Source organism: Peromyscus californicus, unplaced genomic scaffold, assembly GCF_007827085.1.
Source record: "Peromyscus californicus insignis strain IS unplaced genomic scaffold, ASM782708v3 Scaffold_1__1_contigs__length_55948999, whole genome shotgun sequence".
In the NCBI taxonomy this organism is placed as follows: Eukaryota; Metazoa; Chordata; class Mammalia; order Rodentia; family Cricetidae; genus Peromyscus; species Peromyscus californicus.
The window spans coordinates 36,474,796-36,489,147 of NW_026294492.1; the positions used below are offsets into that span (position 1 = coordinate 36,474,796).

The 14,352-nt window shown below is 46.2% G+C and overlaps 1 protein-coding gene across 3 annotated transcripts in view; it reads left to right on the top strand.

Moving 5' to 3' along the window:
• Prkce (protein kinase C epsilon) overlaps positions 1 to 14,352 on the top strand; it is a 505,347-nt gene that overhangs the window by 328,012 nt on the left and 162,983 nt on the right. For all 3 annotated transcript variants that reach the window (XM_052746469.1, XM_052746470.1, XM_052746471.1), the window contains exons 7-10: positions 1,687 to 1,829; positions 4,309 to 4,405; positions 5,963 to 6,162; positions 9,134 to 9,307. In XM_052746469.1, coding sequence (XP_052602429.1) covers positions 1,687 to 1,829; positions 4,309 to 4,405; positions 5,963 to 6,162; positions 9,134 to 9,307 — 614 coding nt within the window. The remainder of the gene's footprint in view (positions 1 to 1,686; positions 1,830 to 4,308; positions 4,406 to 5,962; positions 6,163 to 9,133; positions 9,308 to 14,352) is intronic.

Below are 14,352 nucleotides of genomic sequence, written 5' to 3' on the forward strand. Positions count from 1 at the left end.
TAGTCAATGGAATCGATTATATCCAGGTGATTTGGTGTCTTTGCAGCATTCAGCTATGTCCTTGATGAGATTCTGTCTTCAAGCCTGCTCCTCTCTGGAAGCAGAGTATTGAAGTCTCCAGATCTAATAGCAGGAGCATCAATTATTCATTTCATTTACTGGCTCTATTTTGATATTCTCTTGCTAGGTGCATACATGTTAGGGATTATTCTATCTACTTGGTGAGCTGACTCATTGAGTCACTGTGCACTGCCCCTCATTTACTACAACGGCTTTCCTTGTTCCAAGTAATGTCTGTACCTGAAGTTAATGCACTGTGGTACAAGGAAGCATATCGGCTCCAAATCCCTCCTGGAAATGGCAGGAGATATGACCAAGAGCCCCCATGGATGCTGGGAACTGCAAATAGTGCTCGGATCTATATATGCTGTGTTCTTCCCATAGTGAACCTATGACAGAGTTCCATGTATAAATTGGGCACAATCAAGGTTAATAACAATGACCAGTAGTAGAACAGAACCCTTGTCACAGTGAGCTGTCAAGTGACAGCGTCACTTCCTTTGCAGTTTGGGGGCATCGTTGGGTAAAATAAGTGCTGTTATACGCCGTGTGATAGTTTGGATTTTAAGCATCTCCCCAAGGCCCATGTGTCAGGCTTGGGCCACAGTTTGGTCTGGAAGGTAGAGGAAACCTTTAGGAGACATGTCTCCTTAAACTGCTCCCCTCTCCCTCCATCCAAGATGGAACCAGCGCTCTATGCATGGGTTAGTAGGTAACCATTCTACCTTTGGGCTATACCCTCAGCTTCTCTTAAAGCTTATTAGCTGTAGTTCACTGGTTTGGTAATTCCAACATCCTTGCCATGTCAAGAATCTAGATCTGTTGTTCCATCTCTTCCAACTATTTTACATGTTTTATTATGTCTTATAATTTTTTTCTTGATAACCAGATATTATATCCTCGGTCAAAGGAGAGGCAGCAAATGCTCCACAACATAGTGTCTTATAGATAGCCGGTACCTGTGGAGTGCAAACCCCCAGTGCTCCCAGGCTCCTTTGGCCTCAGAGGGATGGCTAGAGTGGTCTGGACTTAATGTTTCCCCAAGGTTAATGAGGATCTGATAAAACCCAGCAATAAAGCTCAAACAAGATGTTTCTTCTCGCGGCAGGCCTGGGTAAGACAAGCAGAAATAATCTGGCCTGCTTCAGGCTTGTTTGTTTGCCTCTGGCCCTGTTGGAAGTTGGCTGAGTGTCTCCTATGATTACCAGGGAGCTCCCTGTATCATGTGACCCATAACAGAGCAGTGTGGAGACCACATATGTGGCATCCATTTTGGCCTAGAATCAAGCTTAGGTCAGTGAAAACAAGTTGGCTTTTACAGAGGCGGTATCCTATTCCCCAGAAGGAAATGTAAATGTGACCTCTGCTTGCTCTTATTTCATGTATGTAGGAAGAAGGGGGCGGGGCAACTAGAAACATCTTCCAGACATTCTCTGCAAGGTGGCTGATAGGTGATTGTAGTTCTCTGTATTGGGATGGGAGATGGTTTTTATTTATCTATTTTTATTTTTCTTCATTTTCTAACCTCTGTCAGATGAACATGCATCCCATTTGATGATGGTCATTGGGTTAGGGTCCCATTTTAGGCATGAGTATTAGATGTCTGTCCTTCTTTTTCCCTCACAGTCTGCAAAATGAATGTTCACCGTCGATGTGAGACCAACGTGGCTCCCAACTGTGGGGTGGATGCCAGAGGGATTGCCAAAGTGCTGGCTGACCTCGGTGTTACTCCAGACAAAATCACCAACAGCGGCCAGAGGAGGAAAAAGGTAAGGGACCACTGTTTCTGGAGCTTTCTCTGGGCCTGCTTCTGAGAGTATTCTAGAAGGAGGGTGAGAGATTTCTAAGTTTAGTCTTCTTACTTAAATAATCATAATAGCACGTGTTTGTGGACAAAAATAAAGAGGCCAGGTAACATGGAAGTCTCTTTATGCCTCCCAGTGGGAAGAAGGGGGCAACAGAGCAAGCCTTAAGAGTTAGGTGCAGGTTAGGGGAAGCTTAGCAGTAATTTGGTTTTCTTCATATCCATGAAACCCTGGGTTCAATTCTCAGTAACACAACGGAATAAAAAGTTCACCAGAGAAAACAAGCTTTGAGCTGAGGACCTTGAAGTCCCTTCTAGAAAAAGCATGACACTGTAGACCAGCAGTTCTCAACTTTCCCGGTGCTGCGACCCTTTAACACATTCCTCGTGTTGTGGTGACCCCCCCACCATAAAATTATTTTCAGTGCTACTCTATAATTGTAACATTGCTATTGTTGTGAATCGGAATGTATCTGTGTTTTCTGATGGTCTTAGGAGACCCCTGTGAAAGGGTTGTTTTATGCCCCCACCCCACCCCACCCAGGGCCAGTTCCTTCAGACAGCAAGCCATGGTTTGAGCCAGCCCTTGCACTGAGCTGACTGGGAAATACTTAAGGACACTTGGCCTTTCCTTAGCCACCAAAGCCCTATATATCCAGATGGCATTCCACGTGTCACTTGGAGTAGTTGCATGTTCTACTGTGTTGTTTTGGCAAATCAGGGCCTGTGGAGGTAAACAGAGCTAAAGGCATCTCTAGTGGGCTCTGCTTCAGCAATGACGCCTGGTCTAGAAAACCTAAGGGCCTTTGGAAAATTGGTTCTAAGAGAAGCAGAGCCACGGTATCCATCCAGTTGATGCTGATGTGGGTGGGTTGGGTGGGGCCCCAGCTGCCAGGTGTTGAACGTCTCCAAGCCCTTTTCTAGAAGAGCAAGTCTTTCTGTAGGGGCCTCACACCCTTCATTCCTGTGTTCTCTCTACACGTGGCCTGAAGTACCTTCCAAGGAGCCTACACGTCCCGCTCTTCTTGTTGTCAAACCTGCCCGTGTCTTTTCCTTGGTGCCCCCAGAAGAGCCTGTTCCCACTGATGAGAAGGACCAGACAACTTGCATGTTTTTAACTATCTCTTCCCAACAAGCAAAGCTGTTTTGTAAACCCTGCAAACACTATCCTGTCCCTGTTAACCGTGGGGCCTTATACATTGGGTGACTTCTTTAGGTTCTATGAGTTGTGTTGGGAAAAACAAAATAAGACTTTGTTTGGTGCCCCAAGGCACTAGATTTGCAAAGCAAAGTAACACTAGCCAACAATACCAGGGCCTCCTGAAGAGGCAGGCTGAGAAGGGACTGTGGTGCCAATGCCCCATTGATTAGCACCAGAGAGACATCAGGAGATTGGCTTTCCCCTGCTGGAAGTACGGCTGTCTTTCACTGTCAAGAGAGGTTTAAAGGGAAATGCTGTGCCCTGTTCTTTCCTGCATTCACACAGACTGTGGGGGTGACGAGATGCCGTCTACTGCCTTGCATTTGCAGAATTGAGTTCATGGACTCCTGATGAAAAGGGCCAGCATGGAAAAATGTAGGATCGGGCAGAGAGAAGGCCAAGGGACTGTCATCCAGCTATAGTCACTGAGGTGACAGTCCTGATACAAAGCTGAAGGAGCCAACTGGTAATTTAAGATGTATGACGGATAAGGGAGATGTATTCTTGGTCAGGAGCTGAACGATCTTTGCAGGAGTCTCAGATCTTTTGCTAAAAAGGATCCTTGAGAAGACCAAGAGAAGAGGTATCAGAGCCCCCTGTGATCTACAAGTCCAGATGGGCACTTAAGTTGGACATGCCAGCACTATTCCAGGAAACAAATGTCACTGGTTACCTTCCACTAAAATGTGCCAACAGGCTTGACTACACCTGAGAGTATTTACACCGAGCATCTGTCATGTGTATTACTTCATGCCGGCCACTAGGGGCAGTGAGAGTCTTGGAAAGTCTGTCTGAGTAGAGAACCCTACATACACAGTCTGCACCTCAGATGCTGTTATTGACGTCATGCTGAATAAGATCGTGAATAAACATCAAACAGGTGGTAGAGCCAGTCAGTATCCCATTGCATTGGTGAGATAACTTGAGTTGTATAGATAGTTGTGAGGTAGGGATGGGGAGTTGGGGATGGGGAGTTCGGGGGGAGGGGGTTGTAACTGAAAGAATGGAGCAGGGCTTTGCTTTAAAAGGTTGCCTGTCTTTGGAGAGGATAAATATTGACACAGTAGAAATCTTTCGTGTTTTGTTTCCCGTTGAATTGGCCCATGAAAACTTAAGCACCTGCTCTCAGTTTGATGGATGTTGCTGTGTTCCTCTTTACGGTTCTCTGTATCACCGGTGCCTCCATGCGTTTGACATCACTAGCCTCCTTTCTGATGACTCTCCCATCTTCTGTCCTTTCTAGCTCGTTGCTGGTGCTGAATCGCCTCAGCCGGCTTCTGGAAACTCTCCGTCTGCAGATGATCGATCCAAGTCAGCGCCCACCTCCCCTTGTGACCAGGGTGAGACTCTCAGATTTGCCCTTTACCTCTTGTCTCTGTGGCCTGTTAATCAACACAGCCAGTGGCCTACGAGATCCGCGCACATTGCTTCCATGTTATATGGTAGTTGCTTTTGCATGCTACAAGGCTTTCTTGAGGGCACTAGCTGGAAGTGCTGGTCACCGCTGTTCCCTGCAGCCTCACACTCACCTGTGACTTCCAGGTCTGTCTCTTGCCTTGTGCTGTCTTTCTGCACCTCCTGGGGCTTTTATTCAGGTAGACAGACCAGGCCAGGCAGGTACCATGTTTCTCAGCCCGATATGAGAACTAATGGATGGGAAACGTTCTTAGTAATATAGCTACCACAAAACAGAGCTGAGTCAGGCGCTGTCTCTCCTCCATTGTAAGATGTTTTCCTCAAGCTTTTGGGGGGGGGGCGGGTCTTAGGTCATCTGGGTTCTGCCTTTCAAGATGCTCTTAGCAACTGAGGCCCGATGCGACAAAAAGTCATACTTTGGAGTAGAGAGGTAGGTCGGTAGGCAGCTGCTGAAGTCTGTCATGATAAGGTTATCTGCAGACTTGGATGGTGTCCTTTCCACCCCAGTATGAGTTCACTCCAGATCCCCTGCATGGGCCCTTGTGGCGAAAGTCCTTCTGGACAGGAGGCAAAGAGCTTCCTATCCAGGGTGCTGCTCACTCATCTGTCTCCATCCCAAGGGATAAACTCTCTGCTCCCGTCTGTAACCCCTGTTACTCATGAGAATCTTTTGCGGTAGCGTCATGTCAAGATCCCCATTCTGCACAGATGAGTGCTCGCTTTGGTGAATGAATGTCTGACTATAATAGGTCTTCTTCAAACAGAAAAGGTCAAAGGGCCGCCCAACACTGTCATCCCCAGGTAATTTAGGTCGCATACCCCAGAAGGCTGCAAGACCATCTCATAGTTATGAAAATGGACTGTAGAATTCCTCCCCGTCAAAGATAAATTAGTGACATGTCATGGTGGGAAGCTCTTCTTTTGTTAATGATAAGCCTGTGGCTCACTCTATGAGGTAGCTTTGTGTGGGATAAGTACTCAGAGTAAAGCCAGCATCCAGGCCAAGTAAAGACCTTTAGAAGACAAAGGCTTCCTAGTCCCTGTGAGTGAATGATTCTGTCACCAGTGATGACTGTGAGCGTGGCTTCTAAGTGTTTGTTCTAATCTTCAAAGGAAACTTGAAGGGAAGGGAGCCTGTCGCCTCTGAGTCTGCAGAGTTCCGGGGAAGACATGAATTCTCACCACACCTCGAATCATGGTCAAGGTTGCCAGGAGGCCTTCAGAGGCCTTTGGTGGCAGTGAACCCTGCCAGTTCAGGAACTATGTCTTCCTCCCTCCTCACTACAGACTGATGTCTTGTGCATTAGGCACCAGAGGAAGTGTGTTGGACAGATAAAGCAGCCTACAGAAGGATGTCCCTAGATCTGCCGCTATGAACAGCTGAGGAGGGCTGAAAGCTCATGGATTCTGAATATGGAGTCTTAAGGTAAAGGGCGCATGAGGGGCCTTCTAATCTAGCATCTTTTTCTTCTTGGCCCTAGAACTAAAAGAACTTGAAAACAACATCCGGAAGGCCTTGTCGTTTGACAACCGAGGAGAGGAGCACAGAGCATCATCATCTACCGATGGCCAGCTGGCCAGCTCCGGCGAGAACGGTGAAGTCCGGCAAGGCCAGGCCAAGCGCTTGGGCCTGGATGAGTTCAACTTCATCAAGGTGTTGGGCAAAGGCAGCTTTGGCAAGGTCGGTGGCACACAGGTGGACTGGTGCTGGTTTCCTTTGGGCAGTCTGGCCTGTTCTGGTCACCTTTTCCTTCCTTATGGGGTGAAAACGGGCTCATGCCTGGCGGATGGGGGTCCCAGTTCTGCTCTTCGGTTGGTTGTGGGAATTCAGTTGTTCTCATTTGTCCAATGGGGAGAGGAGTGGAGCGGAGGAGGGAGCACACTGTCAATCAAACCCCTCTGCAGGTTTCTTCCTTGTGCAGAGAGCCGTCTGAAATTCTGCTCTCCTCAGGAGGAAGTCTGTGAGCATGCGTGAACTCTGAGCCCTTGTCCTCCGTGAACTTTAGGTTCAGAGCAAACCTTACCATGTAGGACTTTGGAAGCTGAATGTCCTTTAGCTGACTTTCCTGGTGCTGCTCTTCCTCTCTGTGACAGAAGAGCTGGATAATCCTGTAGTGGATCTGGGGCCCCTGTCTTGAGGACATTTTCCCCTGCTCTCGACTGCATAAACACCAGGTGGGGGCTGTGCCCTTCAGTGAGCTCAGCGATGAGTTTGAGGAGATGCAAAGATTTGATTTTAGAGGGACAAAAAGACAAAGAGCCCAGGAAACTGGGGGATCATGTCAGACTTCTGTCTGCCTCTTGTCCTCCTTCTTCAAGCTGTGCCTTGGGGTTCATGGGAATTGCCTTTTGGGGACCTCATGAAACAGAGACCCTATTTGGGGACCAAGCAGCTCTAGGAGTCATGTGCTCTCATATGTCCTGGGCTCTGGGAAGCTGTGCCCATGAGTCAGTCTGCTGGCTGAGCTGAAGGCCTAGTCCACCATTCCAGAGCAGTTCTGAGGGAAGGCTCTGTGAAGCCCCCAGGCACAGGGCCTGCTCTGCAGGCCCTCACCTGCCCCTATCTGTCCTGAGATCTCCTGGCAGGGAGGTACCTGGAACTGACTCAGAGGGCAACTGCTGAAGCAATTGCATTCTTTAAAAATAGCTAAATAAAAAACAGACCCCAGGCCTCTGGTTTAGGCACGACTCTGGCTTAGGCTGTGAGCAGGGCTGGGTTTGAGTTTGAGCAAGATTCTAGGGAAAAGAGCATGCTCAGAGCTTCCCACTTAGTGACGTAGGAGTTCTGATCACTTAGCTAGTAGTTTCTTAGGCAAACTCACAGCCATTACAGTAAGGTTTGAGTCAGTTTTACAGGCTGTATTTTGTGGGTAACAGAATCTTGAACCTCTCAGGTTCCTTGGGTTGTGGTCATTTCCCTTTGACAACAATACTGGAATAGTACACTTCAGAGTCATCCAAAAGGAGAAAAGACCCATGACTGGGGTAGGTAAATGAAAATACCCACTTAAAGGCAAAGGTCAAGAACATAGACCTGGCCGTCATCTGTCAGGGGAAGAAATTGTGTTTTCACTTGCAGAGCTATGGAAAGACACCATAATGGCAAACACAGGGTGTAGATGTAATTCTAAACGGTCGTATTAAATAAGAAACTCAGAGCCAAATAAAGAGTTAAAAGCCCAGAGATGGAGCAGTAGCCAAGAGCTGAGACCACCTTATCTTACCATTCGCTGCTGTCCTTCCCCTGAGAGAGACCTTCTTCCTGTGTCCTGTCTTTTTATTGCCTTTCTGTTCTGCCTTCTCATTGGTTCTAAACCCAACCACATGACTTCCTCATCACTGCCTGTCTGTACAGATCTCCAGGTCTCTATGGTTGGTACTGAGATTAAAGGTGTGTGTCACCATGCTGGCTGTGTCCTTGAACACACAGAGATTCTGCCTGCCATGTGATCGGATTAAGGGCGTGTGCTACCACTACCAGACTTCTGCTTAATGACTTGCTCTTAAGCTCTGATCTCTGGGCAACTTTATTAACATACAAATAAAATCACATTTCAGCACAAATAAAATATCACCATAACAGGGCAGGTTTAAGTACACAAATGTTCAGGAACAAAAATAACAGACTGCCATGAAGGAGGCATGGAGGCCTGTGCAGAAAGCTAGAGGTTTGTCTTTATGTATCATATATGTACCGACTTAGGAGAAATAACACAAGCCAGTGAGTAACTAAGCAAAAGGAAAAGCAATTCTCTCCCAAAGCAACTCAATTAGAAAATAAATATTCCAGAAAGTTCAGCTGAAAGTTGAAAATGGAATCAAAATTATATCTCCCACTTGTTAAGTAAGAAAAAGCAAACAAACAAAAAAAGTTGTAAGTTAATGTGGCCTGTGCTCATACTAAATCTATGTTACACACTAAAATGATATTCTGTGTGTATGAACACAGCCCCCTTGAAAGTCAGGAAATGTGTTAAATGTTTAATGAGAATTTCTATTTCAAGGATATAAGGCCAAGGAAAAATTTAAATTGTGTCCAAAAGCACTCAGTGCAACTTATATAGAATTTAATTTGGTATAACTTAAATTTCCAATAGGAGGGAGATATTGGAATAAATTATAGTGTTTTTACTTTATCAGCAATCAGGATAATGATAGTGACCTTATAGGAAAATACATAGAAAATATTGCTTCTTCTGAAAGCCCTGTATTCATTTGTAGCATGGTAGGGTACACCTATAGTATCAACACTTGGGAGACTGAAGCAGAAGTGTCATGAGTTCAAGACCAGCCCAGGCTATGTAGTGTGGACTGTCAAAAAAAGGAAGAAATTGAAAAAGAAAAAAAAAGTGAGAGGAGAGGGATAGAGGGGAGAAAGAGATACATTTGTTCTCTGGTAATTACAGCATCACTAATGCAGATGAAGATACGAGTAATGATGTAACCTGAGCACCATGCCAGAGATTAAAAAGAAGAAAAGAAAAACTTTAGCAGCTGACTTAGGCAGGGTAGATTCCCTAAACATTTCAAACGTTAATTTCCGAAACATCCTCATTCAAAATGAAAGGAAAAACGCAAGCAGCATGTAGGTGTTTGACATTGTTTGAGTCCGTGTGTGCGTAGACTGACCAGATGGTTCAAACTGATTGCAGGTCATGCTGGCGGAACTCAAGGGCAAAGATGAAGTGTACGCTGTGAAGGTCTTAAAGAAGGACGTCATCCTCCAGGATGACGACGTGGACTGCACGATGACGGAGAAGAGGATTTTGGCTCTGGCACGCAAACACCCTTACCTAACCCAACTCTATTGCTGCTTCCAGACCAAGGTATGCTTGCGAAGGGGGCTGATCTCGGGTAGTATTGTGGAATGTAACACATAGTCTCTCGACCTTGTCGGATACCAATTTTTGACCTTCTACATGCTTCTCTATAAGGCAGAGTAGAGTTTATCTTTGCGGAAATAGGGACACGATCTTCTTTGAGAGTGCCCTTGTACAGGGATGAGCAGAGCAATGGTGTACTTTGCAAATTGTAGCTACACAAAGCAAAATAGTGGTGTATACTCTGCTCCGGCTCCTAACTTTTATCAACAGTCAAATCACTTCTAGGTTGTTTCCAGCTCAAAAGAAAATGAGCAAAAGCTACCCTAATTCTTCTAACTTGTGTGATGTCATAAGAGATGCAAAATCTAAACATGCTTGGAATTCCACAGTGAAATTCAAGCGTTTTGAAATTTACCGCATAGGTGCCTGACCACCAGCAGGTGGCGGTAAAGGGACAAGGATCTGTAAGAGCATCCTTGGAGGCCCCCTCATCTGATGTGGTATTATTCTTAGATGGGGGAAAAGCACATTTTCTTCATAAAATTCTTACTTTATTTTTCTTTGGGGGGGGCATGTGTGGGAGAAAGTCTTCTAGGATGCATTATAGATTTGTAGTGTTTGTCTTTAAAAGACAAAGAAAGCTTGAATCTAGACCCCTATCTGTTCCTGCCTGGAGCCTAGATAGTAAACAGTTGCATTCTGGATGAGCACCGGGGTGCTGGAGCTGTGTGTGCATTTGTACGTGTGTGTGTGTGTGTGTGTGTGTGTGTGTGTGTGTGTGTGTGTGTTTGTGTGTGCGTGCATGCGCTTGCACACATGTGAGGTGTCTGGCTCTTGGGCATACTCTCCACCATTTTGGGCTGAGTGTCATTCTCCCTGCTTAGAATGAAGCGAATTCCTCATCTTGTCACTCAGGAACCTTTTATTCCAACTATATTGAGTGTTTCCTATATGCTAGGTCCTGATGAGCCAGATTCCATTTCTCAGAAACCTGGTCTCTTTGGTTCAGTTCCCCCAAGGCTGGTTCTGAGAGCCCTGCTTATCTCGGGAGCTTTAAGAATGAAGGACTCTGTGGCCCCTGCTTCTGTTCAGCAGTCTTAGTACACATTTATCAGAGTCCCCGAAGAGTCCTGCAGTGGAAAAAGGCCTCAGTTTCATCCACTGTAGCTCAACTTATCTGGTCCCCACCACCCCGCATGCCACACCTAGTCCACGTTGAGCAACGCTGATCTAGGGGGAATTTCCCTCTCCTCTGATCTCTTCAGAAATGAGAAACACCTGAAAATGCCCAGCCATCCTGTGGCTTCTCCTTCAGGGACACCAGGATTGTTTTCTCTGGGAAGCTGTCTTCAGAGAGCCCCATTTCGTAAGACTCGGTTCCTTTCCTGAGCAAGCCTAGGAATGGCTGGCTAAGCCCCACTTTTCTCTTAAATGCATATTGTGCAATTCCAAACGGGCTGGTGTGAGTTCCTGTGTGTTTACAAATGCAGAGTCCATTGGGACGTAAGAAGCCCAGAGATGGGGCCACCTTGCTTTTTTTTTTTTTTCCACTAGAACTTAGCTGTTGTTTTTGGTTTTGAGATGGTACCTGAGTTCACACAGGCCCAAAACTTGTGATGATCCTGTTTCCACCTCTTAAACAGCGGCATTCCAGGCACGAGCCTCCATGTCTGACTCCTTTTAGAACTTCATTCAAGATTCAAGAGAAGTGTATCAGGTCCCATATGTCTTTATTGTCCATGGTACTTATACTACATGGGCTCACATCCAATATGTGCTACTGTCACAATCAGATACTTGAAAGTTTTTTGAGTTTTGTCTTAAAAACAATAATGACAGTAAAACCCACTTAGTCTACTTTTCTCTTTGTACCACTGAGAAAATTGTTTCAGAGAACAATAGTCTTTTTTTTTTTTTAATGTATTTGGAGGTGGGGTAGTAGGAATTGAACTTAGAGTCTCATGCATGTTATGCAAGAACCCTGCCTCTGGGATATGAATAAGAGATTTTACTTTCCACAGGCAGTACATGTTGGCAGTCAAACCTGGCACCTCATCTGGCCTCTGGGATTGCTACTCCGGTGAGGCCTTGATCTGATGTGACTGCCTCTGCCAGCTGAGTGCCCCACCAATCTCTACAGGCTCATGTCTGACTGAGGTGGCTGTGTAGGGAGGGAGCCACATTACCTCTCTTTCTATGAACTCAAAAGGTCCAGGTGCCTAAAAGAGCTGGGTCTAGCCATGAAGGCTCTGTGGGGCTCCTGTATATGGTGATTCTTGGAGAACCACAGTTGGGGGCCTCTTGATAGGTAAATGAGAAAGGGTGATGACATCTTCAGTGCCACTATATACTACAAAAAACTCACACTGAAGATTGCCAAAGCCAAGGTTTCTCTTTGGAATACAAACTGGCATTGAAGAATACCACGACTTCTACTTATGGCAGAAGAAATGAACTAACATGGTTTTGAGGGTCTAGGTGGCAGAGAGAAAAGACTTCCTCTGCATGTCAGAGATACACTAATCCCCAGGCCAATGTCAGGTAGTCACAGGAACAAGCTGGCACCTCTTTTAAACAGCATGTCTGTAGTTTATCTTTCTTAATAAATTATAATTTACTCTTCCTACAGGACATTGATTTACTAATCGAAGGAACTTTATGAAGCATCATTTTATAGACCCTGTCTTAGTAGAGTTCTATTGCTGTGAAGAAACACCATGACCATGGCAACTCTTATAAAGGAAAACTTTTCATTGGGGCTGGCTTATAATTCAGAGTGTAATCCATTGTCGTCATGGTAGGAAGCACGGCAGCACACAGGCAGACATGGTGCTGGAAGCTGAGAGTTCTGCATCTGGATCTGTAGGCAGCAGGAAGAGTCAGTGAACCGCTAGGCTTGGCTTGAACTTCTGAAACCTCAAAGCCCACTCCCCGGTGACACACTTCCTCCAACAAGGCCACACCTCCTCCAACAGAGCCACACCTCCAGTGAGTCTATGGGGGCTATTTTCATTCAGACCTCTACAGACCCCAAATTTTACTTTGAAAAACTGACTTGCAGGCTGGAGAGATGACTCCGTGGTTAAGAGCACTGGCTGCTCTTCCAGAGGACCTGGGATCAATTCCCAGCAACCCCAAGGTGGCTCACAGCCATCTATAATGGGATCTGATGCCCCCTGCAGGCATACGTGCAGACAGAGCACTCATACATAAATTTTTAAAAAACAAAACAAAACCCTGACTTCTTCTTTACCAACCAATAGTCATGGTTTTAAAGAATGGCTGTTAACCTCCTGATTGAAGTAGACGGGAACACAGATTCTCATGAGGAAGGGTGACTGGGTCCAGGAACGAGGACTTATACCAGCTTCTACAGTAAATTAGCACTAAGTAATCCTGTTCGGGGTGGACACTCAAACCAAGAGGACTCAGAGCTGCTGTTCTTCAGGGTCTAATGGAGAAGAGGTGCTTTTGAAGAGTGAGACTTGGGCAGGGCAGGGAGCTGAAAGGGCAGCCATGATCCATGGTCAGTTTCCAATCTTGCTTGCATGTTGTTTTTCCTGAAAACGTCCAGTTCCTCGGCCCCTAGGTGAGCCTCAGTGTGGGGAGCTGAATAAGAATGATCCCTCCAGGCTCAGACATTTGAATGCTTGGTCTCAAGTTAGTGGCACTATTTGAGGAAGCTTAGGGGGTGTGAGAGGTGTGGCTTTGTTGGGGAGACTGTGTCACTGGAGGCGGGCTTTGGGGTTTAGAAGCCTCTCGCCATATGCTCTCTCTGCTTCTGGCTTGCAGTTCAAGATCTGATCCCTCAGCTTGCTGCCCCTGCCACCATGTCTTTGCTCAGCCATCATGGAATTTAACCTTCTGGAACCATAGTGCAAATAAACTCTTTGTTCTCGGGCTGCCTTGGTCATGGTGTTTTATCACAGCGATAGAAAATTCACTAACAGATTCAGGGTTTAGTATAGAGGAAGACAAGGTTCTCCTGGAAACGGCTTTGAGAACTTCCTGGTAGATGATGCACGGCTTTAAGCTGTGTGCTGTGTACAGGTTGGCTGGCTGACTTGGAAGAGTGTAGAGTAAGGGCCTGTGTCTTTTTTGGCAACCAGGGATGATGGCTGTGCAGATCCATTGGCATTAACCGTAATGGTTCAGTCAAGTCTGGCGGCTGCAGCCCACTGAATGACCACACTGAATTCAAATAGTGACTTGAGATTTTTCTATACTAAGCCACTCTGTTCTCGGTAAGCGTACTGCAGCTGTCTTCCATAGGCTTTGGAAGCTAAGAAGCAAGTGACTCCAGCATTCCAGGGCTAGTGAGGATGGGCAGATAGGCTAGTCAGTAAGGCTACGAGTTACATTTCCATCAAATTCAGACCTTGTGTTAGACTTGAGCTTCTGCTATATTGTGTACCTTTTGGGTTTCTAGGGAGGCTACAAACCTGAACCTTGAAATAGGGCTAACATCTAGAAGATGAAAGGTGCCAGGAGATGGCCTCAAAGTTCTTTCTAGATGTCATTTTGACATTTTCCCCACACTGGACTTCACAGCTCCTGTGTCCCTGCTTCTTTATGGAAAAGGAGGCCCAGGGAAAGAGGTGAAGTTGGGGGGTCAGGTGTATACTGAGAAAATAAGGAAAATAAATTCTTGCAAAGTCAGAGGCCGAAGAGAAAGAGACAGCAGTGCTGTGAGCCTTCTTTAGGGGCCTGAGGTGTCCTCCTAGGCGCTAAAGACATGGCCTGCTCCAGGTTAGAGCTTGATGGAGAAGCCGCTTTTTCAGAAATTGCCTGTCCCATTGGCGGCTAGGGCTCAGAGAACCCTAAGAGAGATTGGTTTTGATTTTGTGGTTAACAGAAAATGAAAATTCCCAGGCCCTTTTAGATTCTGTATGTTTCTATTTCATGCTCGACATTGCCAAACCACCCTTTGCAATTGGCTCCCACGAAACCTGACTGGGACAACTTCACCCATGGTCTTGCCTCTTTAAGGCTTGCAGCCCTGCACACTGTACCCGTCCCCCACCCTCTGGCATTTCCTGCCAGGCCTG